Genomic DNA, 25,276 nt, shown 5'->3' with positions numbered 1-25,276 from the left:
ATTAAACAAATTGAATGAACATTATTATAATATTTTAAAATTAATTGTTGTGAACTCTAGAGATATATTGACCATTATGATGTGCATGCATAAATGTTCTTAAAGCAGGATTATTTTCCTGTTATACATAATTTAAAATATTGATTTATGAATGATCTATTGAGAACTGAGATTCCTAGGCTACGCAGGCTTCCTTTCACGAGGCACTGTGACTAGGTGCTTCATTATTATTGATAATGAATTGTTTCCTTTTATAAAAAGTTTTAAAAATGATAAGCTAACATACATATGTAAAAAGATCCATTTGAAACTATACTCCCACAGCTCAGCTGATTACAGTATAGTCCCACGCTAGATCAATTACTGATTTTCTGCTTCTTTTCCGCATTAGATATAACTACATGAATTCACACAAATACGTGTATAACAAAGCTTATGAATCAATGCTGTAATGGAAAAAGAGGGACCGAGCTTATCATATCAAAAACAGTCGTCAGCGTGAGATATATTGGCCCCAGTCGTGGGAAAGTAGTCGATAAGCTGACCGGCCCAAAATATTCGCGTTTCAACTGTTCTTCCTATTTCGGCTGCTCAACTTTTTTTTTTACTTTATTATTTTATTTCATTTGTTGACAAGATTTTTATTGATTAATTAAAGAATAGCTGTTTTTTTATAACAATTACAGAAAGGAGTACTGATCCTGGTTTAGAGGAGCCGTAATCAGTTTTTCTGTTTTTTTTTGTCGAGTGAAATTTTTGCGAGAAACAAGAAATGATTAATATTCTGGAGATATCGTGGAATGCTAAAAAAATATTTAAATATTTCTGAAATGAAATTTAGTGCCAGAGTTTTCATGTTTCATTAGTTTTTTTTCTTCCTTTTTTTTTTTTTTTTTTAATACATTTGGAACGTACACTAGATAGTTTAAAACAATCTCTGCTACATAATTTTTACCAGGATTATTCATTGACATTTTACTTTTCATTCTCTGTTATTTGCTGTATTGGTAAGCTAGTAGTATAAACAACTTTATTAAGGTGATGTGTAAAAGTGTATAGCCACAGAACTGAGTATTTGTTTTGAAAATCTCACTACACCATCAACGTTTGAATACGTAACTTTCGACAACTTTATACTCGTCGTGAAGTCGTGAAATCAATGTTTATCTTAATAAATTAAAATATAAAAAAAAAGATTTATCCTCGTATGTATGATAGAAATGTTACAAAAATTGCCCAACTTTGTCAAGTCTACAAAAAATATCGTATACAAACTCTGTAATTAACTTAATTTTATGAGTAATATGCCGAAAAGTAAATTTAAGGTGATTTCTCGTATATGTATAAAATGTACAAACAAAATATCACTTCCCAAAATAGTAATGATCCTACAGCAAGAGGATCAATGCCTCGTTCAAAATTAGCTGCACATGAGGAAAAAATACGTGCTATTTTACAAGATGACCGTCAGTTCATAAGTGGAAGCAGACGTAATACTGCTAGACTAAAGAGAATAAATTTAAAAAAATTAGGGATGCGTGCAAAATGCGTGCATGACAGTCGTGCTCTGAAGTTCTTCTTGTGCAATATACGTACATGTGAACGTGAAAAATGTTATTTTAGTGTTAAAAATTTATGGAGCAGCTTCGCACATATGTGTTTTGTTTTGATAAATTATGTAAATTATGTTGAAACTGAACTTGGACATAAATCATTAAAAATGAAATATCAACTGAGAACTTCTATTTGATTTCTATCCAGCAGAAGACATAGATATAGAGCAAAAAAAATACCGTAAAAACCACGTAAAAGAGTACAGTCCATAGTTGTCCATATCAATAATAAATGTTTTTGTAAAAATACCGATTCGTTTGAAGACTGGTCTTTCCTTCGAATATCATAACTATTGCGATTTAAGGTACCATCAATTAGTTTCAACACCAATTACCGTTTATATGATCAACTCTACTTAGCCTTAAATTTGTTGACTGTTTTAATAAATCCAATTAGAATAAACACTCCTACTTTTATCATCAATATCTAGTTAATGACGCTTTTCTTGAATTTTCTATACAATAACATTCAAGTCACGATACCCAAAATCAAATCTCAAATTAAAGCAAATTTTTAACAGTGGACTAAGAAAAATCTTAGCTCAATCAAAAATCTCGGTCGACAGTAGGCGCACCTACCGTATAGTATAGCATGGTAAATTTGAGTCCATGATCCTTGCTATGTTGTAATACGATACACGGATCGGGGGCCTCCGGCGCACGTGAGAAAGAAGGAAAGAGTGTAGCATTGTATGCATACATGCATAGCCAAGAGCGCGGGATTGCACAAGAGAGAGGGAACCTACCTCTGGCTCGTGGCTCCGCAAAGCACAGCAAGAGAGATTACCTTTATGAGTGTGTGGGTACCTAGCCGTGAGGTGCGGGCATTACGTCGCGAGCCACCAAGCTCGAATGACGCGTTCGCGCCACGCGCTCGTACTACTCTTATGTGTCATTGCCGTTGTAAACGCAAGTTTCGTGATCGGTATTTAAATACAGATTGGTTACGTACTTCAGGTTTTTTTTAATTACGTTTATGTTTTTTTGCTCGGTGAGTCTTGTGAGAATGGTGGTACGATGTGATAAGGATCTGAGTTTTGAGTTTACTGCTCAGAGTTTGAGTTGCGCTTTTCAAGAACTTTGAGTGTTACTAATTAATCCTAATAGGTAGAATGTTCCTAAACAAGTTTTGACAATGATGTATTTCTGGCTTAAGAAAGAATCTAGTTCTCATGATTTTTATGGAAAAATTGTGTGATTATGGGTTAGATCATGTATTTTAACGAAAGAAGAGAAACGAGTGAAAAGTGTCAGCTGTCAAGCAACGAGTACGTGATGCCGCGCAGCGCAAGTAAGAACCTGTTGATGTTGCGCTTTGGTAGGGTGGGTACCATTTAGTGTTATCTTAAGTGAGAAGAGTACGCAAGTGTGTGCAAAAATAAATTGCATTTTTTTTGTGCTTTTGGTAAATGGATACTTGTGAATACGGAAAAAAGCACATTTACGATGCACTTGCGTAACTAAGCTTTTAATTTCTTTATTCAAAACTACAGTTACTGTAAATAAGAAATTGTTGTAAATTTAACAATTAACGGTAACATTGATTGATTCGTAAGTAGAAAGGAGTGCAATTATTAGAAGATCAAGTTCAATGAAGACGAAGTAAGAATATTTAATAGACTAGAGTGAGCACAATGGAATAAAGTGTAGTGTGTAATGCATTTCATCTAGCTCAAACAACAAAAATAAATTTTTTTTTTAAATAAAGCACAAATAGTTTGTAAGATAATGGTAAAAAGACAAAAACATAAGATTGAAAGAGCACAAACTCTCGAAATCGGTATTAAGTTGTTATTACTCATTCCTCTACGTACGATTTTTTAAATCAGGAATACCGAAAAATCACCATAGACCTTTAAAAAGATCATTGATAGTGATAAGTACACTTCAAAAAGATTTAAAAAAAAGGACTCAGTAAATTTCAAAATCTGTACTCTTCGCAGTTAAGTAAAGCTCGAAAAAAGTGTTTATTAAAACAGACGGCAAACAATAAAAAAGCCCAAAACAGAAGTAAACGTTTACCGATTGCTGCCTCAAATCTTTGTTTGTACCGTTAAACGAAGTACCGATCGAACAATCGTGATTCATTGGCCAATGGGATGCATCTGCCGGTGGGCTCGGTAAGCTGCAGCGCTTTGGGCTACCCTCAACAGCAGCAGCAGCCCCGGCATTCCCGTCACCATCAAAACCATCACCAGCTTGGCCAACATCATTTAACTCGTCACGAGCAACAAACACTCATACCGCTTGATAGCCACCACGACCAACAACAACAGCAGCAGCAGCAGCAACTAGAACAACAACAGCAGGGAAATTACGACCAAGAACAGGTGCAACATCAAGAACAACAGCAGCAGCATCAGCAATCTACGGTGAAAGAGATAGCAGAACCGGGGCCGGCGGGTAACGCTGGCGAAATGAGTGAGGCTGCGGCGGTCGGAGAACTATGGTGGACTGAAAGGCTCGTTGGTGAGGCACAGGCCGAGCATCCTGGTGAGCTGGTCAGAACAGGTTTGTGTGTCTAATCCTTATTTTTTTAATTATTCAAAAAAAAAGTAACTAGCCACTCTGTAAAAGATTTTTTACCGATTTTAATGATTTCATTAATTAAATCATACGTAAAATTGAATGAGCCTACTGTTTGACTGTTATTTTTGTATCCATATCTTTGGTAGCTTGATAGAAGTCGTTTATACATGAAAAAAAAAAAAAAACGAATTATTTGTCGATCCCATTTAAAAAGTAGAGTAAGGATAAGAATGAAAAAAAATATTATTCAAATTTAACATACTTGAAGATATTGATTTCCCGAATCGTAAGATATCAAAAGCTTTTTAACCAATTTTACTTGATGCTAGAACAATTGCAAATAAAAATATTTTTTAATCCCTACGATTATGATGCTGCCAAACTAGAACAAAGTGAATATGGATTCAAAAAAGTTGCTTTAGGGTGTCATTATCTCCTTTAAAAAGAGCGTCAAACTTAAGTTTAATAATAATCAAGTCTTAAGAAGTTAACTGATGTAATGAAATGAAATATAAGTCAAGATGTTTCAAAAATTTGTCAAAATACTTCAAAATATATCTTGTACTATCTTAAAATGTGGTTAAAGTTTCCACAATAAATTAATCTACGGTTTATAAACATCTCATCACTTTTTGCTGCTAGCTGTGGCTCATTTTAAACAAACCTAAAATTAGGTTTATTTCGCTCTATCCATCTTATAACCTTTCTTGTAACTGAGTTATAAAAAAAAGTGGCCAATAAATTAGTAAATTAAATAGTGTTACAATACTGACACTGATAACGCCAACCAGTTTCGCGGCTTTCCTTCCAAACCCCTTGAAAAGATACAAACTTATTTCCAATTAGCTTGTATGCAGCTAAAGCACTTATAGGTAATGTATTATAAACATTTTTTTTACCCATTAACATAATTATTGTTCAAAAAATCAACTCTAAGAAAGAGTTCTAGTGATATGATGTATTCTGAGTACATTTCGATTATAATTCCGTATTTATACATTTATTTTTCAAAAAATGATGTGACGACTGCTCAGATGCTAGTGCACTTCTACATGCATCCACGAATTCGTGGAACCACACTGTACAAAAAGTTCCTCTAAACTCCAACTACAGGATAAAATACATATCTCTTTTTTTCTAGGACACATTTATGTGCGCAAATTCTCTTTATTTTGTAATACAAGTCCTCCCACTCACATTGACCCTACCAATTAAGCTCGGGTGCACTGAGTCTAATACTTAAGTGGCCCCCGGGCACACGTTACCTCTTATAATGAGAGTTGTACCCCTCTCTCTTCATAATGACTTCAGAAGAAGTCTGCTCATCCGTTGCATTACGCAGAAACAACATTCGAGAGTGGTCGACATAGACCTCTTATGAGCCGTGACAATAATTGGGAGACTAGAGTTGGGAGACAATAGTAGGGAGAAATTTTAGCTCTTCCTACTTTTATCTCTCTCTTTTTTTCGCTCCCCCCCCCTTCTTTCGATACAAGAACTCACGTTTCTAAGGTTTTTCGTTGGCAAGGTCTTCGGGTGTGTATACTTGCCACGGAAGAGATTACTTCTAAAAATTACGTCGTTTGTCAAACAAAGTTGTAGATCTTGTTACAATGCAACTATTTTGTATCATATATTTTTTTCTAGATCCCAATGCAAACGCTCTATGATGCAAAATAAATATGAAAACAGCGAAAAACACGTTTTTGCATGTTGCAGAAATAAATTCAAATTCTGCAACAACGTGTTAAGTACAAAATTTGTAGAGCTCATTAAAACAAAACTTTTGTTGAGGAGGTTTAGGAGTATCATTTAAAATGGAGAGGAAGGGGGAGTCCTCTCTGTCCACAGAGCTTGGCCCCCCTTACAGCACACCCCTTATCGTACCCAACAAACTTAATATTTTACTTACGTTTGACGTTGAGATGCCTCAAAGTTTTGCTTACTGAGTTATTGAGCAGCAATTAATTCACAGGTGGATTTCGTTTAATGTCTTTGCGTTTATCAACAATTTTTATCCATGTGAGTGAGACGAAGAGGTTACGTCCCACAAGAGCCTACGTCGATCACATAATATTATCATTTGTATAACTCTTTTAAAAATGACCTATCATAAAAATTTAAAATTTATGTAAGTTCTATGTATTCTAGACTATCTAAAAGAACTCAACATCGTGATCTCTGCATTTTATTATTACTCCTAAACCTTCTTAAGTAAGTTATTACGTATAGTGCTTTTTCAATGATTTACTTGGAAAAAATCGATTTACATCTTTAAGTACATTACGTTCTTAGACAAGTATTTAATACGAAAATTTTTAATCCTTTAAAAATATCCTTTTTCGTGTTCACCAATGTCTATAATGATGAAATAATACAATTAACAACAAAAAAGTATAAAAAAAAAAATAGAAAAAATGTTTTATAGCATGCAAGTTTGTAATTTTAAATTTCAAGTTAGCATATTAATACTAAAACCCTCTTGGATATGAAAATGGAATAATCCTGTAAACATATTTCATCAAAATTTCTTGCATATGTCTTGCAGACTTCTTATGTTCATCTAAAAGACATTTTGGGGAGTTTGGGAGGTAAAATTTGCTAAGGATGTATTTTAAATAGACATCAGGAGTGTACAAAACATCTAAAACAATATCTTGAAAAAATATGATTACTGGGCAGGATTAAAATTTAATCTTTTTATTCAAGTAACACTTTTCCTCTAGTACTTCGTAGATTTGTCGTGCCTTACATGCAACAAAAATAATCTATTTTTTGAATTGTGTTGTCATAGTCAATTGGATCCAAAGTATGACATTTTTTTTAAAATGGCAAGCAGTAGTGCCAGGGTGAGTATTTTGAATAATTATATGTGAAAAGTGAAAACATAAATATAACTTATTTCTAAAATTATTCCTGGGTACCTGTACATGAAAGACCTGCTATTTGGCCACTGCCAGTCTCTGTGGCGGTACTATTTGAGTTAAAAAGATGTGATTCTAGGTACAAAAATTTAGCTATTCAATAATTATTGGTGGACAGTTTTTTTTTTATTTCTTTACCAACGGATCTAAAAAATCAAATATGCCGCTTACGTCATCTAAGCTTAAACATATAAGATTTTATTTTTAATTAAAAAGGAAAATACTGTAAGCCAAGGCACTTTAATTAATAGGATAATTAAATGACTCTAAATCATTTATCAAGTATTGTAACGTAGCGAGATCAATAAAAAAGAAAGTAAAACGAGTCTGGGTGTCTGAAGTTTACAAGGAAAAAAGTCAAATAGCCCAAGGAGCAAGTGACAATCTTGTACTGACTCCAAGGCTCTATGATCGAAAGAGTTTTATAAGCTTTTTTAGAATGACTGATGCTTGCCATTTTTATAAAAATTTCATACTTTGGATGCCATTGACTTTGATAACACAATTTAAAAAATAGATTATTTTTGTTGCACGTATACACGATGACGAAGACGTTGTTTAGATCTCCGATTACAGGGCTTTGACTGGCAGTTGCCAAACAACAGGTCTTCTATGTACAGGTACCGTTAAGAAACAGATATTACAGACGCAAGTTATTCAAAAAAATGGAGACTAGTAACAAAAATTGATGTATAAACGTCAAAAACTACTAAACCTATTTTCAGCAAGCATTGATTAAAGTATTTCGTGCACCTCTCAAGTACTGTTTTAGTAATTTTTAGCATTGGCTGGCTGACATTTAATTTTTACATGAAATAACGGAGCAGTTTAAATCAATAATTTTCTAAAAACATATTAGGCTCTCCTTTCATCTGACAACATATTAATCATACATTACTAGCAGTTCATCAGAATTACGACTAAAGTTAGTGTTGTTTTATATTTTCTTGAATTTTAAGATAGTATATAATATAATTTGAAGGTCACATTTTCCAGATCATACAAATTTTACACTTGTAATAATATTAACTCCACAATAAGAATTGTTAACTTTCTGTACGCAAAAATGTAAATTTAAGACAAAAATAATTCCAAAATACATGTTTATTAACATACAAAAATTGAAAAATCAGTAATTAACGGGTACTTTTTCAATTGTAACAGCATTATATTCTTCAAAGAAACAAACGTAACTTTTTGATACAATTGAAATATGAACACCACAAATTTCTTCTTTTAAAGTACTCTTTGACTACGAACTTACACAAACTATAATAATTCGTGATTTTGTCTTTCAACCGTGTTCTTATGTTTGTTGTCGTTCTATTTGGGAAATGAAATATTCCACGAGAACTGACAAATCCTCCATGTTCAATACATCATGGAACAGTTCGATGAATTGGGCTAAGAATCTATTTAATACATGTTTATTTTAAATAAACTTCTATGGTAAAAGTAAGCATTTAATGTAAACTTTTTTTATGGTTAAAGTAAGCATTGAACGTAAATTTTTTAATACTATTTTATGTTAACAAACTAAAACGACTTAACTTTAAAATGTTTTGTCTTGTAAAATAAAAGAAACAGCAGGTTTAATAAAGTTTTGTACTAAAAAATATTGTTATAATATATAAACTTGTTAAAATTATGACAAAAAATGCAATTAAAAAAAAAAAAGATACTCTTAACTTGAGACCAAGACAAGATTAATTTTTAAGCATTTTCGTATCCCAACTAAGTATGTTTTTGAGTGTTGGTTTGTCCTGCTCTCGTAAAGCCCTACACATTACACCTCGAACAAAAATATTAAAACAAGAGGCTTCAAGTACAATAAGCTCAGTACTAATGGTTGTTGTCTACACTTAAACAGGTTCCCCGTACTTCCTCTGTAGTCAGCTTCCGACGCACTGGCGCTCGAATAAGACGCTACCGGTGGCCTTCAAGGTGGTCGCACTCGGCGAAATTGGTGACGGTACTATAGTTACGGTGCGCGCCGGTAACGACGAGAATTGCTGCGCTGAACTGAGAAACTCCACTGCTCTCATGAAGAATCAAGTTGCCAAATTCAACGACCTCAGGTTCATTGGTCGAAGTGGAAGAGGTGAGTTTTCTGACTTGATATCCTACTTTTCGTGATTCATATTACTTTAATTTTAGTTTATTTACATTCATGAGAATCAGACGGTAAAAAGATGGGCTTGTGATTTAAAGAAACTAAATTCCATTGTTTCAACATCTTTGTCAAATCCCTAAACTGCACTGAAAGAAGGATGTATTTACTATTAACGTATAATTATGTTAACAGAAAATAAGTTTACGTGTTCTTTATAACTTTTTAAGTTTTAACTGACACAGATGGCATGTTAATAGTTAACATGCCATCTTTACGTTGAACCTGTGCCATGTCAGATGGCACCACACGGGATACATATTATACGTAAGTTAATGGTTAACATATGAAGTTAATTACTAACAAGTTCTTCTCTCAGTGTTTGATGTTTTAAGCCTACATACGATATACTCATTAATTAATTTTTTATATGTATACCAAATACTACATTTTATTGGACACCCGTGCGTACAGATGAAAAAAGTAAAGCATTGTTTTGAAGCAATCAAATTAAGGACTACGGAATTGGTATCCACAATAGATAAATGCGTATTTACAATGAAAATTTATTTTTCCAACTCTTGGTATTTTTTTTTTTTAAACATTTGGACGTTTAGTGCACCCCTAGTAGAAAAAATAGGGTTAGCACATGGTGCAAATCTAACCAGGGCAAGCATAAGGAGTTCTTCGGGCCCTACTTTGCATGTCTCTTGGGTTTGGAGCTTGCCCTGGTGACATGCGCTATCAGGTACAAAAACTACCATTTCGGATATATTTCCAGATATCTCTGAAACTTTTCTTAAATCTGATGAGTGAATATACTTAATTAATTGTAAATAAACTTCAGATATATTTGAAGCATTTTATTATGCTATTTTGTTAATTTTTAACTATTTTTATATGCTGGTAAGGTAACGCTGACAGTGCCATTAACTGAGAGTCTATTCAAAGAGCGGTCGTACAGAAGCTAAAAAATTCATGCATAGTAAAGCTTTAATTGCATACTTCTGTTTCTTAGTTTTTCATTAAGTTAAGTATTAAAAAGTTTTAAATCTTACCTATGAGAAAGTAAAGAAATATAAAACGTGGGAAAAATAGTTAGTAGTTATTCCTTTGAATGATATTTTAGAGTGCCGTTTATTGTAAGGCTACGTATACACGCTGCGGAAATTTACGCGACGGAACTCTGGCGTCAGCACATCAGAGAAAATCCCTTACCAGCGCTTATTTCCGTTCCATAAAGTCAAGGGACCCCCCGTTTACATGAAGTGAAAAATCCCGCAACGGAAACTTCGTGAACCAATAAGAGCACAGCTCTTCCGATAGATCTTTCTATAGCTTCATGTTGATTGGATCATAAAGTTTTCATCACGTAATTTTTCACTCCATGTAAACGGGGGGTCCCAGGATTTTCAGAAACTTGCGCAGAAATCTCGTCATCTGCATTGTAGCTATAGTATTCATCGTTACTATTGTTTATTTTTATATCTGTGTATTACGCAACTGTGCAACTGAAAAAGCTAAAACGAATAGAAAAACGGTACTGCAATTGTTTATGCTAAAACAAATCAAATCAAAATGTACAAGAGACCCATGCACACACGTAAAGCACTATAATATGTAAAAAAAAGTTATATCTATTCTTTTGGTCGTGTGATTACTTCCAATATTTATCCTAATGCATACTGCTGCTGCATGTTTACATACATTTATTCAAGTTTTACAATTGCACAGCAAATTTTTCGTTCGTCTATCTGAATATAGCTAGAAACAGGATGTTATATTATCTTATCTTACTAATACATGAAGCACAGTAACTAAAACTGTTGTAACCGCTAACCATGAAATCTACTCAACCGATCATGCTGAAATTTTGCATACTGATTCTTAACATTACCTAGATGGTTTTAATATAGTTTGCATTTTAAAAATATTAATAACAATGGCAATAAATAAGCTTAAAAATTTGTAAAAATAAGCTAGCTTCTAACTTCAGTACAGTAGAATCTGCTAGATGGCGTAGAAGTGAAATCAAAGATACCTGCAATAGAATTACATAAGTGTACTTATTACATTCCCGAGCAAATAACCGAACACCTCAGTCAACCATCGGCAGTGCATGAAGCATAGAACTGGGAGTCATGCAGCTGGGTATCCCAGCTACCGACGATGCTGCTATATAATGGACAAGCGACTTACGTTAAACTTTATACTGAATCACTAAGATGACCGAATGCTACAAATAAAAAGGTGTTATAAGCGATAACGTCTCTGGTAAAATATCAGGAGACCTCTAGCCAGAGCACAATCTGCTCTAGCATTTTGGAATTTAATGGCCATTCTTCCAACCGACCTGGGGCTACCAGAGCAGATTTTGCTACAACAATAAGCCAGGAACAACAACCCTGAGGAGTTCGAGCAGCCACAACGGCCTGGAGAACGACTTGAAGACAAGAAATTTTTTGGTCAGCAGCGAAAACCCCTCCAGCAGCCCTCCAGCATACCCTTGCATACCACAGAGACTCAGGGGGTAAGAGTTATGCTACGCGCAGCCAGCTTTCCATCATCAATAATAACAATAAGTTTCACTACTAACCCTTTTCAGGGCTATTATAAGTATTTATGTTCGATACTTAACCATCAATCTCATCGGTTCTTTTAAGGGCCACCCGAGGTTAAACTACCTTACCAACAAATACATTTTTACTAAACTTTTTGGCAATGATTCGTTGACTAAAAGCCCATATAAAGCCGGGCACTACGAAATCATATTAATCATTCACTGCCAGACGTCACGAGCAGAGTTGTTCATCGCAAGGCTGAAAACCTCGGTGACCAATGACCCTATTATTACCTTCTCGATTCTAAGCATTCAACCAGGAATCATCGATTCTCTCCGAGGTCTGTGCTGAGCGAACCTAACAGCTACGAACGAAAAATAAACTTTAGCAAATGGGACAGTCTCAAACAGTAAACTATGCACCTAGTGACTGAGGTTAAGAATGTCTTAGACTTCACGTTGTTTAAATGAAATCTTACACATTTTTTAACCTCCGAACGTAGTGCGTATACTGTTTTTCACTAATAAATTCTGCGCTGGGAGAAGGAATTTTCGTTCCATTAAGCGGAAAGTTTCTTTTTTCGGTACAGTATGTTAAAAAACTTTTACAAGCTAGACGTTGGTAGTTGATTATGGTAATTTAGTTTTTATAATTTGTAATGATAAACTCTACATAATATTAGTTATGATGTTTTTTCTTGTGTGATATTGAGCATAATTCGTAAATGTTAAAAATTAAAGAAAGTTCAATAAATTTGTTATTTTTACGTTTGTATGATTTTAAATTTGATTTTTATATTTTTAGTGTAAAAGTAACTTAAAGATACTTCTAAAAATTCATTGTCCTATTTATCATATTGTATTCCATCGTAGAAGAAAAATTAAAATAATATTTACTTAAACATCCAAACCTTAATTACTTTATCTTACCTTAATTTTCGCTTTTTCAATACATGAAGAACCATCATGAACGTATTTAAACAACACGATGAAAACAAAAAACGGAGTCTATTTACATAAAAAATACTATACAAATTTCATTCTAGCAATTCCAGTGTATAGTTATGTTTAATTTAGTGTTCACGTGAATTGGCAGTGAATCAGATCGTACACATATGCATATCTAAATATCTTGTTCTAAGTAGCATATACATACTTTTTAACATTAAATCAGGTTCAAAGCAGTTAATAACGTTATTACTAAAGTAAATATAACCTTAAATATTTACATAAAGCAAAGTAACGAATTAATTCATTTTAAAAGATAGATTTTTTATACATCGGGCCTTTATCGTAATACTTAGACATTTGTTTCGCCTTGAGTAAAAAAGCATAATTCACCACATAATATATAATAATACTTATGTATTATTTGACTATGGCTGTCTAACAAGCCTAGCAAAGCTATGGTATTAACGTGATGAAAACTCCTATAAAGGTAACTTTAATTAGGGGGTCAGGTAAGGTCCCGTCACCTTTTGAGTTAGGATGGACCGACCAAAGTTTTTTTAAGTATTTTACCTGCTGAACACGATTTTCGATAGTCGGTCACTGTCCGACTGGCAAATTTTTCGTTATAAGCGAATTTTAAAACGAATAAACAAATTAAAAAATGTTTGATTTAGATGAAAATTAGTTTATTCCAATTCTTCAGCAAATTTTAAACAAAAAATCAATTGAGATGTATATACCTAAACTTCATAGATTTTTAGTTAAAAATTGCTCAAGTCTGAAAAATCGCGTACTTCGCGATTTTTGACCAAGTGTTTCTCAGCTGTGGATGCATTATTTTCAACGTATATAGGCTCAAATTTTACCTTCAAGCATGTACTTTCGGATAAAAAAATATTTGTAAGCGTCAGTTGCTTAACTTATATAGACATACAGTAGGTCATAAAACTTACCAGTTGTATATCAGTAATATCGCGGTTGTTAAGCATCTAACGTCTACAAATACTTTTTAGAACGAAGTTCTTTATGTCGCGTTACTCGGGGGGCTGGAATTTTAAAACCGACAAATTTTTTTTTTTTGAAACGAAAGTGGTTTACTTTTCCTCTCAAGTTTCCCCCCCTTACCCCGTCCCCCTCACCGACTATTCTCTATACACTTCCCCTCTCCCCACTATATAATATATGTATATCGGCCAACCGTGCCGTGTTACTCTTCTACACACCTTTGCCCACCATTCTCCCTCACACTCCCAATTTTATTTTCTCACAATAATTTTTATTTCACTTTAAATTTTTTTCTTTTACAATTCAAAAAAAAAAAAAAAAAAAAAAAAAAAAGAAAAAAAACATTTTCCAATAAAGAGTTTTGAACCCTCGACCTCCTGCGTGTGAGGTCCAGTATCTTACCCACTCTGCTACGAGCGTTGCCGTCTATAGTAATTCGATTTCTTGTACTTATGGTGTGGTTCGTAACTATAACATTCCATTTTTACATGCATTCACTGATAATACATTCGATTCATGATAAACTATATTTGTATTTGTTTTCTAAATACTTGATTAAAAAAAAAAAAAAAAAAAAAAAAAAAAAAAAAAAAAAAAAAAAAAAAAACATGTGAAATAGGGTTAAAGAATGTATCAATGGTTTTTAGAGGCGCTTATTTCGAATTCGATAAACAAATTATGTTACATTATCACATAATTATATAAATAAAGTAATTCAAAGTAAATCAATTATAAATGAATTATGTAAGATCATGATATAAATATAATTCGAGTTTCATATCATTTTAATGGTTTTTGAGGGTACTTATTTTGAATTTGATAAACAAATAATGGCACAATGTCATTGAGTAATTATATGAAAATAAAATAAAAATTGCATTAATAAGCTATAAAATCGCAAAAAAATAAGTGAAAAAAAAAATTTTTTTTTAAATTAATAAAATGAAATATGAAAATAAAATAAAATTACAAAAGACATGAATAAATACAACGGAATGAAAAAAAATAGAATAAAAAAGGGAATGAAAAAAAAAGATTAAATATGAAAATAAAAAAAGGAATTAAATACAGGAAATACAAAAAAATGAAAAAAATGTATTAAAATGAAATATCAAAAAAAAATAAAACAAGAAATAAAAAAAAAAAAAATTAAAACAAGAAACAAAAAAAAAATAAAACAAGAAATTAAAAACAAACCAGGGGGTATAAATGGGTCATGGGACCCACGGTAAGAACGAAGTTCTTTAAACATGACATGAGTATAAAAACACAATTTCTCAGGTAACAAGGGGGTCGCCAGACCCGTAGAAAGAACGAAGCTCTATAAACGTTAGTACTGCATTCATGTAGTTCACTAAACAAAAACTTGAAAAACGAATTAAAGAAAAAAATTAAAAAAACAGTTCAGAACTCACGATGGTTGAACTTCGTAAGTACTGTATTTATGCACGACGTTCTCACGAAGTTCAACCATCGTGAGTACTGAACTATTTTTTAAATTTTTTTCTTCAATTCGTTTTTCAAGTTTTTGTTTAGTGAACTACATGAATGCAGTACTAACGTTTATAGAGCTCCGTTTTTTCTACGGGTCTGGTGACCCCCTTGTTACCTGAGAAATTGTGTTTTTATACTCATGTTATGTTTAAAGAACTTCGTTCTTACCGTGGGTCCCATGACCCATTTATACTCCCTGGTTTGTTTTTAATTTCTTATTTTATTTTTTTTTTTGTTTCTTGTTTTAATTTTTTTTTTTTCATTTCTTGTTTTATTTTTTTTTGATATTTCATTTTAATACATTCTTTTCATTTTTTTGTATTTCCTTTATTTAATTCCTTTTTTTATTTTCATATTTAATCTTTTTTTTTCATTTCCTTTTTTATTTTATTTTTTTTCATTCCGTTGTATTTATTTATGTCTTTTGTAATTTATCTAAAAGTACATGCTTGAAGATAAAATTTAAGCGCACGTAAGTGAGAAATAATGCACCCACAGCTGAGAAACATGTGGTTGTAAATAGCAAGAAACGTATTTTTTCAAACTTAAAAGATTTTTTACTAAGAATCTATGGGGTTAAGGTATATACCATCCCAATTTATTTTTTGTTTAACATTTGCTCATGAATAAGAATAAATTTTTTTTTTACCAAAATTTTAAAATTCTTAAATTTGTTTATAAAATCACGTTACCCTACCTGGCCCCTTATTTATACGTTAATCTAAAAATATGAGAATGAAACGAAATTTTGGGGGATAATTTTCAAATCTAAATACATTAAATGGTAAAATTTGAGGTAAGAGTCAACCTAAAAAAATTCGAAAAAACTCTAATTTAAAACTAAGGAGGTTTGGGAGAAAAGTTCAAAATGGAGAGGTGTGCTAAAAAAATGTATGTTATATTTGAGCATATAAGGAGTGCACATGAATTTTTTCAGACTTTTCACCACAACAAATTTTCGAGAAAAAGATTATTACATATTGACAGTTTAACACGGTCTCTTAAGAACAAGCTCGGTAAGGTTTATTTTTTAATTGAAATTAAGGTATATTCTAAATGTGTTGGAATAAAAAGAACATTTTCATAGATACCTTGGTACAAAAGAAAGATGCTGGACTAAAAAATCACGACTCGCCAGGCATTTTTCAAAAATATAAGCAGTTACAGTCGTACAGTTTCAAGTTTATAGAGTGCAAGAGGAGGTGAGCGGGGAAGGAGGCCCAGCTGTGCGGGCAGCGGGGACTCCCTGTTCCTCGCCTCTCGGAATGATGTTCCTAAACCTCTGATATTATTTTGAGCTCTTAAACAATGATACTTACCATACATCTGTACACAAAAAAAAAAATATATTATAGCTAAATCAGACATTTCTAGAGATACAATATACGGTAAAAAATCTGGCCTAACGCTTTGTAAGATATTTAAAATGTGTATTCATGTTTACTACCAGAGTATAATACATTCTTTTGTTTGATTAACTATTAGTTTTAAATTTTTTAAAATATTTAGGCTGAATTAGTGTTTTAAGTCAGTATTTTTAGTTAGTTATGAAAGTGCGTTTACAGAAATAATTTAATAGTACGGACAATATACTAATGTAAGCGAGTTGTATTAGTGACATACCTATCAATCAAAATTTGATAAAGTTTTATTTGCCGATAAATAAAGTCATGAAAATGACTTAACTATGACTAACAGTACATTTTTTATGAAGAATTGACTAATGTTAAAAAAGTTATGAAACGATCGTATTTAGTTTTATTAAACATTTTGAGAGTCCTAGTGAAAGAAGAAATTAATTCATATGCATGTAAGGAACTACAAAAAGGTATGTTTTCACCAGAGAGCGAAAAAGGTTAACGACATACCAAACTATAGACAGCATCGCATGAATAACAGCGAGGAATATTACCTCCTTAACTTAAAACTAATAGTGAAAAATACGAATAGTACCTCATGCATTAAACATATTTGTACGATAAATGGGGGCTAATGATGCATCATGTCAATATTGACATTGTTTTTGAGTATTAATGAGTATACCTACTTTTGAAGTCGCATTCGATTCGTCGAGATCATGGCGATGGAGATGATGCATCCGATGGAAGCAGGGGGGATTGAAGACCTACAGTATATTGAGGGTCCTCAGGGCTCTGTGCTAGAGCGCAGAGACGTCTTGTCAGGTCGAAGTGACCGGGTTGGAGGTTTGCGAGTGCGGCGATGGTGGGTTTTGGGTGGTCTGTAATGGAGGCGCGGATTTTAGACGCAAGGACGGGGGCTGATTGTATTGGAGGGTCGGTGTTGAACTCCTTGATAATCTGGGTATTCCTGATGTACCACGGAATGACCAGGACTGACCTCCGTATCTTCATGAAAAGGCCCTGGATGCCCTGTAGTTGGTTTCCCTTTGCAGCGCCACACGTTGGTATCGCGTAGATGCTAATGCTCTTGATGATGGCGTTGAAGGTGCGCAGCTTGGTCTTCTAGGAGACTGCTTTGTTGTTGAAGAAGGGCTTTAGTTGCACGAAGGCTCCGTGTGCCTTGCCGCGTGTGTAGTTGATGTGCCGAACGTACGTGAGTCGGCGGTCTAGCGTTACGCCAAGGTACTTGGCGGAGTAGCTCCAGTCGATTTCTACTCCGTTGACCTTTATCTTCTGCAGTTTCTTCCTTAGATTTTTTCAGGAGACGAGCATGGCTATAGTCTTTGCCTCGTTTACGACCAGTTTCCAAAGACTATACCAGTTATGGAGAGTGACGATGTGCTCGTTTAGAAAGGTGGTGCACCGTGAGTGTTGTTTTGACGTGCAGTTGACCGCGACGTCGTCTGCATAGACGTACGTGTTGATGTTTTCGCACTGGCAGGTCGTGGCAAAAAATGTTGAAAAGGGTGGGTGAGAGTTTGGAGCCTTTGGGGACTCCGGAGGTTATTGGACAGGGGTCGGAGAAGGAGTCGCCTACTTTAGCGCGGACGAATCTGTCCGAGAGGTAAGTTTTGACGGTGCCGATGAGGTAGTGTGAAAAACCTAACTGAATAAGCTTATACAGGAGGCCTTCGTGCCAAACTCTGTCCAAGGCCTGCTGTACATCTAGGAAAGCTATCGCGGTGAAGTTTTTGTAGATAAGGCTATCGGAGAGATCTTCGGTGACTCTCAGAAGCTGGTGTACGGCCAAATGTCTTTCTCTAAAACCGTACTGCACGTCTCGAAGAATGTTATTTTCCGTGGCATGCTTGTTAAGGTGGGTAAGAATGACGCTTTCAGTGATTTTACTGGGCGATGAGAGTAGGCTAAGGGATCTGTGGCTCGCAATTGGGAAATAACGAAGGCGCATCACGGCGTTGGTGATGTTGCAAATCGCCGTTATGAATTTTTGAGGGAGGATTTTCAGGACGCTATTGAAGATACCGTCACTGCCAGGGGCTTTTCCAGTTTTTAGGGATCGGATGATGCCTCTGATTTGAAAGGGTGTGCAGTGTTCAAAATCTGGATTGTCAAAGACCTGTTGCTGTACCGTGTGGGTGATCCTCGCGTGTTCCTGCACTAGTTCTTCAGCGCTAAGGTTGGGGGAGCATTGATTTTGCAGCGAATCTGCAAAGATCTCTGCTTTGTCCAAATCTAGTGAGTTGAGTTTGCTCCCTTGTTTAAGGGAGAGGGGGAGGAAAGGCCGCTTGCTACGGAGTTTTTTAACGACCTTTCAAGCATTTCTTGGGTGGGACTCTGCCTCGGCTATGAATTTGTTAAATTCCTTGTTTTGGAATTTGAAGACTTGGGATTTGACTTCCTTTTCAAGGGAGTTAAGGTGAACTTTAAGTTCGGGGGTTCTCGTTTTTTGCCAGAGTTTCTGGACTCTTTTCTTCTCCTTGATGAGACGCAGGAGGTCGTGGGGGAGTTTAAGTGTATGTTGGGGAGCTGTGGTTGTTGTGGTGGCTTCTTGTATGCATCTGTTGAGTTCGTCAGTGAATTCGTCTACTGCTATGTCGAGTTTTGTTTGGGACCTAATGGGGCAACATTTGAATGGAGAGGATTCGAGGTTATACGCAAGGTGGACCCAGTCCATGCAGCTGGTGGTAACGGGTATGGTGAGAAGGGATCTAGGGATCTTTAGGTAGACTGGGTTATGATTGCAAGGGAGGTCTGGGGATGTTCATGGTTCCGTAGGTATGGTCAAGTTTTTTGTCAGGAATATGTCTAAGATGTCTGGGTCTTGGTCTGGTGAGCTGGCGTAGTGAGTCGGTTCACTCGGAACCTCAATGTTAATGTTGAGGTTGCGCAAGTGTTTGAGGAGGGAACGACCCTTAGGATTTTTGAGTTTGCATCCCCACAATTTGTGTTTAGCATTTAAGTCACCAGCAACTATCGTAGGGATGTTGGAGTCAAACAGTGCCGACTGATTCGCAGTTAGCAGTGTTTGTACTTATGACTTGGTTGCAGATGCCATTGCGTACACGGATAGCTACTCCGCCATGGGATTTTTCACGTCTGTCACGTATATGTACCGTATAATTTGGTATGTAGAGTGTTTTTATGTTGTCTAGGTGTGTTTCTCTAATGCATGCAATGTCGATATCTTTTGTCTGGAGTCAGCAGGGTCATTTTTAAATGGAGGATTGTCTCGGTGGTCAGGGATGTGTTGAGCAGAAGAGTCGGGGGAGGGTCTCCTGTTCGGTGTTGTTGAGAGGATGCCACATTGGCGTATGACATCCCCGGGCGAATGATGTTCGAGCCTTGGGCTGTTTTTCGAGGGGTGGCTCTCCCAAAAGGGGGGGAAAAGGGGCAGTACCTTTCTTGGGGACATGAGCTCCTTTTTGGGGGATTCTTGGACAACCCCAGTAGAAGGCGCGCTGCTCGACATTGCAGTTTGCACTGCGAGGGGTGACTTGGTCCTTGTCCTTTTTGGGATAGGTTGCGGTGGCGTAGTTTAAGCTGCAGAAACCACAAACAAAGGCCACACGGCAGTAGGCCGCCGTGTGATTAAATTTTTGGCCGTGACGGCACTGGGGAATGCCGTTCGACTTGCGCTTTTGTTCTACTCTGACAGAAGTGCCTCCAAGAGACATGATGTTGTAGATGTCGTGGGATCTGATATCTGACGCATCTAGGTACACAGTGACTAATGACCGGGTTCGGTCACCTTTGGTCATGCGATAGACACAACGGGTGGATGGTTCTTTTTCCTGGATCATCTCCAGCATTTCTGCATCCGTGTAGCCGATGTTGACTCCACGAATGATGACTATCATTTCACGGTCCTTGTGAAGCCGATAGGTGGTGAATTCGACCTTTTTCTCGTCAAGGTCGTGGACGATACGCCGAAAGCCGTCAACATTGTCGGGGTACACGCGTGTACCTTTGGAGGTCGTAATGATGCGGCGAATAGGGATATTCTCCGCGATGAGGGCTTTATTAATCTTGGGCCATTATTTTTGGTCCAAGATTGAAGATTGTGATCGGTGGGGGTACCTTCTTTTTGGGCACGCTGCTGACTGCCTTCACGTCATATTGAGTTCGGTCCTCAAGATGACCATCGAAAGCGTTTGTCCCTGTCAGGGAAGAGCTGAATGGTGACACTTGCGTTGGGGATTTTTTAGCAGTGCTCAAGACACCCAAGGGCCTTGAAAACGACCTAACCCTACGTGACTTGGTAGGATAGGTAGTTAACTAACATTAACCTTCCGAGATATTAAGGATGGAAAATTCAAACTGTCATTTACGTAAAATTTTCTATTAAACAAAGACGGATAAATTTTAAGTCAATTCTAAATTATTGAGTATATATATATATTTCCTTTCTTAATTATTAACGTAAATAATCGCGATTACTCAATTATAATTAACACATGTAGAAATTGAAGATACAATTTCCTTAGAATCATATGATTGAATAAATATAAGATAATTAAAAATAAATTAATAGTGTTTTTTTAAGCAAACCTTCCCCTCCACGTATCATTGTGATTTCCTTTTTTTATTATTTAAGATAGAAAATAGAACAATAGCTGTTAAGATATTTATAAAATTGTTTATATGAACTGAGAATATTGTCTGTACCCCTGTACCCAAAAAAGAGCAGAAATAAATAAAAAAAGATATTATATTTAGAAAGATATTGAATAAGTTAAAAAAGACATTAAATTAATTAACTTAAGGGAATATTCAGGGAACGATAAGAATTCAATAAAGTAATAATCAAAAAACAATTGCTGTATATTGTGCAGAAATTAATTGATTATTCAACAGACAAATTTTGAAACTTGATAATAATTATTTCAAATATTTTATATAATCAGCAATCTGAGCAACTTCGCTCTTTCACGCAGGGCAACGAACCCACCCTCCGACATATAAACACTAACATTGTTTGTGTGCTCCTAATCTTAGAGTTTTCTCGGTACAGATAAAATTCTTAGCCGATTGTTACCACCACCAATTAACCGGGGTTGTACTCAAAGAAAGAAAAGTCGTAAGAGGTAGCCCTGAAAAGGGCCATTTAAAAAAAACTCAAGACTGAGTAAGAGCGATGCGTCACGGGCGTGCGCAGACAGCTTGCGTTCGGTACGAGCGCTCGAGCGGGACTGATACCTACTTTTAATATCTGGGTTTAGGTCTTAGTAGAAAATACATGTAAAGATTAAGCATGACTCTCCAGTACGTATAGACATTTTTTTCCTGGTTTTACTTTTGTAGTAGCTTTAAGTCGTTAATGGTGTTTTTAAAGTACTATGTGTTTGCTACACCTGCATTAGTGACTTACAGATGGATCCTTATTTGTTATACTTTGGAGAATCTTAATGTGGTGGTTTTGAGATGTTTTTAAGGTCTTATGTTTGATCATTTATAGACTTTCTTGGAAACATTTTTATCTGAAGCTTTAGGGTAATTTGTCACCAGAGATGCTTAATAACAATAAAATTTAGAAGGCTTACTACAAAAAAATTAGTTATTTCTATACCCCTGGCAGAACTATAAATTTTTTTCTTTGTTATATTGGAGCGAAAGTGTAACATTTCCCCTTGAGTGAGAAAACGTGTCCTCTGATCATTTGGAAAATATTTTGCCAGCGGTTGCGTGTTCACCACCTTTGTCATTGGCTTAAGAAAAAATTATCGAGTATACGGAAGGTGAATTGAACACCGACACATACGTAAAAAATCTACTTTTATTGCTATCCGGACGTACGAGTCCCGTTAGATGGCGCTGATGCTGCGCTTAAAGTTATACCAAACAAAGCAGACGACAGTAGTGTTACACTACTACCAGTGTACATACGCTGTAGTGTACTACTACTACAATGTAATGTTTTTAAAATAAACAAAACATGTATATAAAAACTTTCTCTCCACGTCTGCGGTGCTAAATATTTTAAATATTGACCTTAATACTGCAGGAGATATGTCATATTCTATGTTATGATATGATGAATACGAATATGATTATAATTCGAATTTAAAATTATGCTTCCTTCTTCTAAAGGCTTTACTCCACCATTAACATATTTAATTTACTTAAATATTTTTATTGCAGGACACGAAATTTTGATAAATATTAACAATAATATAATAATAATCTACCAACATTGTAAAAAAGTTTTGTACTTGCCACTCTGTATCACATGGTCTTAGTATAACTTTGAGATCAGCATCAGTGCCATCTAACGGGGCTCGTACTTCCGGATTTGAAGTTTTGAGTACACAAATCTGAATTTAGTATGAGCGTAGTAACCAAGGTATTGTCTGTTTTTGAAACACACTTCGTAGCACTTTCATAATATTGATGTAAAATGTTTTAGACCAATGGGTTAATATACTGATAAAAAATTCTTTTTTTTATTCGTTAGAAAATTATCACTACAAGAACAAAAAGCGCATTGTCCATGAAACTAGCTGATAAAACACTACCAGTGTAGTATAGCAACTCCCCATAGAATTTTAACTGTACAGATTTCAATTTTTTCTCTTTCAAGCTACCAACTTCATTTTCGATCGATTTCCAGGAGTACCTCAGTGTACACGAAAAAAAAAGATGGGGCTAGTGATTTCCTTTATTTGCGAGTGACAGCACATTATTTCTGTTACTAGCTGGGCGATGAGCCGTATGTACCAGAGAACAAAAGCCAGGGTAAATAGGGTGGGAGTCTTACTGATGATGTCAATAGTTACACTGTACAACTCTAATTAAGTTGCATGAGCTGGGGATGAGATGAATTTCTGCAAACGTAAATTTCTGCGAGATTTCAATTTTTTTCGTAGTTGATAGTATACTACTACTAAGCTTTAAGTTTCATCCTCATTGTAGACTCAAGACATTGTTTTGTGAGTTGGAAATTTATTGCCTTTTTTAGACTTAAAAATGTTTTTAATTAGAAATCTTTATTATTGTACACAGTTATAATAATTATTATTGTTATAGAGTATGGTATTTAGTAATACATTACATCCAAATCCCTATCTCAGTTTATTTTAAATAACACTTTGATGATAAATGTATTTGTTTAATTTAAAGGCTACTATTCTCTATGATTATAAGTATTGTTATTAAAATGTACGTTTTACTAAAGTTTTCATTTTTTACCCCTTACTGTTGGATCATTTGTCTGGTTTTGGCAGCGGTGGTGGCAAAAGAGGAAAGTGATGCTCCTGGATCGGTGCAAACATGTTAAGTCAGTTTATGTGTACAATGCATGCACACTATAGATGTATACATTACATGCGTATTAAAGTTCAACGCATGCGAGAGTGGGGTTCAGCTTTTCTCCCTCTCTCCTGAGTCATTACTCCGACGTTCGCCGCCTGCCCGAAACAACTGGCCGTTAATCAGAAATCATCGTTGATACTGCTGTTGCAGGGACTCCCTGTGCACCTGCATGTATATTTTTCGCAGTCTCCACGACTCTTTCTCTCTTTCTTTTCCTTGACTAATAAAAATTACTTGATGCTACTCAAATTCAATGTCGATAGAAAAAAAAATTTTTTTTCTTGTATTTAAATAAAATGTTATAAAGCTTACTTTGAATCATAAAATTGTATTACAATTAATGTATAACCAGAGAGTTAATTATAGAAAGAAAAATATTTATCATTAACAGGGGGCAAAAGTGACAAGCTCAGTGACTCGACTAGAATCTATATTAAAAGTTTTTAATTAATTTTTACTCACAACAAAGTAAGATTGTAGATAGTATGGTTCCTACGAAATACTTTTCTCATTCGTTAATAATTGAGTAAATGATAATGTACACGACTTATAAACATGCTGATATTTTATGTAATTGATAAAACTAGTAATTCGCGTCTAAAAGCTAAATAAATTAGACCCTATGAGTTCTGTGATGATGATGTTTTTTAAATATTCATGAAAGTAAAAAAACAAAGGTAATAACAAAAACTATCGATGATCTCATATCTTACTCAAGCGTAATTACCATGCTATGTCACTTGCCTATTCAATTAATACATTCAATTGACATCATTCGTTTGCTTATCATTCATTCATAAGTGTACAGTCGAGCAGCTTAAAATCAAGAAATACTAAGAATGTAAAAAAAATACCACTGAAAAAATAAAATCATGTATTGCGGCAAGGTAACTTTGAGAAAGCAGACAAAGCTTGAGACCGTGCTACTATTTACTTAAGATTTGTATACTCGAATTTTCAAATATCGAAAAATAAGTATTTTTGCCAGTATGCTTGATGTATTTTGGTATTTTAGGCATGTGCATCTCAAAATGCTCAAATTCATTTCCAAACATTTTTCTGGCTCAGCCTTTATGAAAACCGTCTCATAGTTAAGTTAGCTGCAAGCCAAATTTTTCCTGTGTATAATTTGGATAGGCGTGTTATTAAAATCAAACGGAGCTGTCAACAGTGTGATAGTATCACAGAGTGTTGAGAGTTCTCCATGGCTACGATGGTAAAGCGCCTGATATACTTATCTGGAGGGCTGGGGTTTGAGACTCCGCTCCAATACTTCCTCCCGGGTTACTAGGTAGTGTTTCTTATATGACCTATAATCACTAAGATAGCATTTAAGTAGGCAAATGGATTACTGCCTTTCACCGTAGCATGTAGATTTGCAGAGTAGAGAACAACAATGC

General features: G+C 34.8%; 1 protein-coding gene across 1 annotated transcript in view; it reads left to right on the top strand.

Annotated features, from left to right (window-relative positions):
* Window positions 1-3,602: 3,602 nt before the first annotated feature.
* The window catches only part of LOC106644350 (uncharacterized), a 350,343-nt gene continuing 328,669 nt past the window's right edge, over window positions 3,603-25,276 (top strand). The window contains exons 1-2 of the mRNA XM_089597345.1: window positions 3,603-4,124; window positions 8,937-9,167. Coding sequence (XP_089453471.1) covers window positions 3,713-4,124; window positions 8,937-9,167 — 643 coding nt within the window. The 5' untranslated portion in view covers window positions 3,603-3,712. The remainder of the gene's footprint in view (window positions 4,125-8,936; window positions 9,168-25,276) is intronic.

Source organism: Copidosoma floridanum, unplaced genomic scaffold (assembly GCF_036245765.1).
Source record: "Copidosoma floridanum isolate Cflo_tuat_1 unplaced genomic scaffold, Cflo_Japanese_pri ptg000032l, whole genome shotgun sequence".
Classification (NCBI taxonomy): domain Eukaryota; kingdom Metazoa; phylum Arthropoda; class Insecta; order Hymenoptera; family Encyrtidae; genus Copidosoma; species Copidosoma floridanum.
The sequence above is the reverse complement of the archived record's forward strand: the minus strand, read 5'-3'. Positions and strand labels throughout refer to the sequence as shown.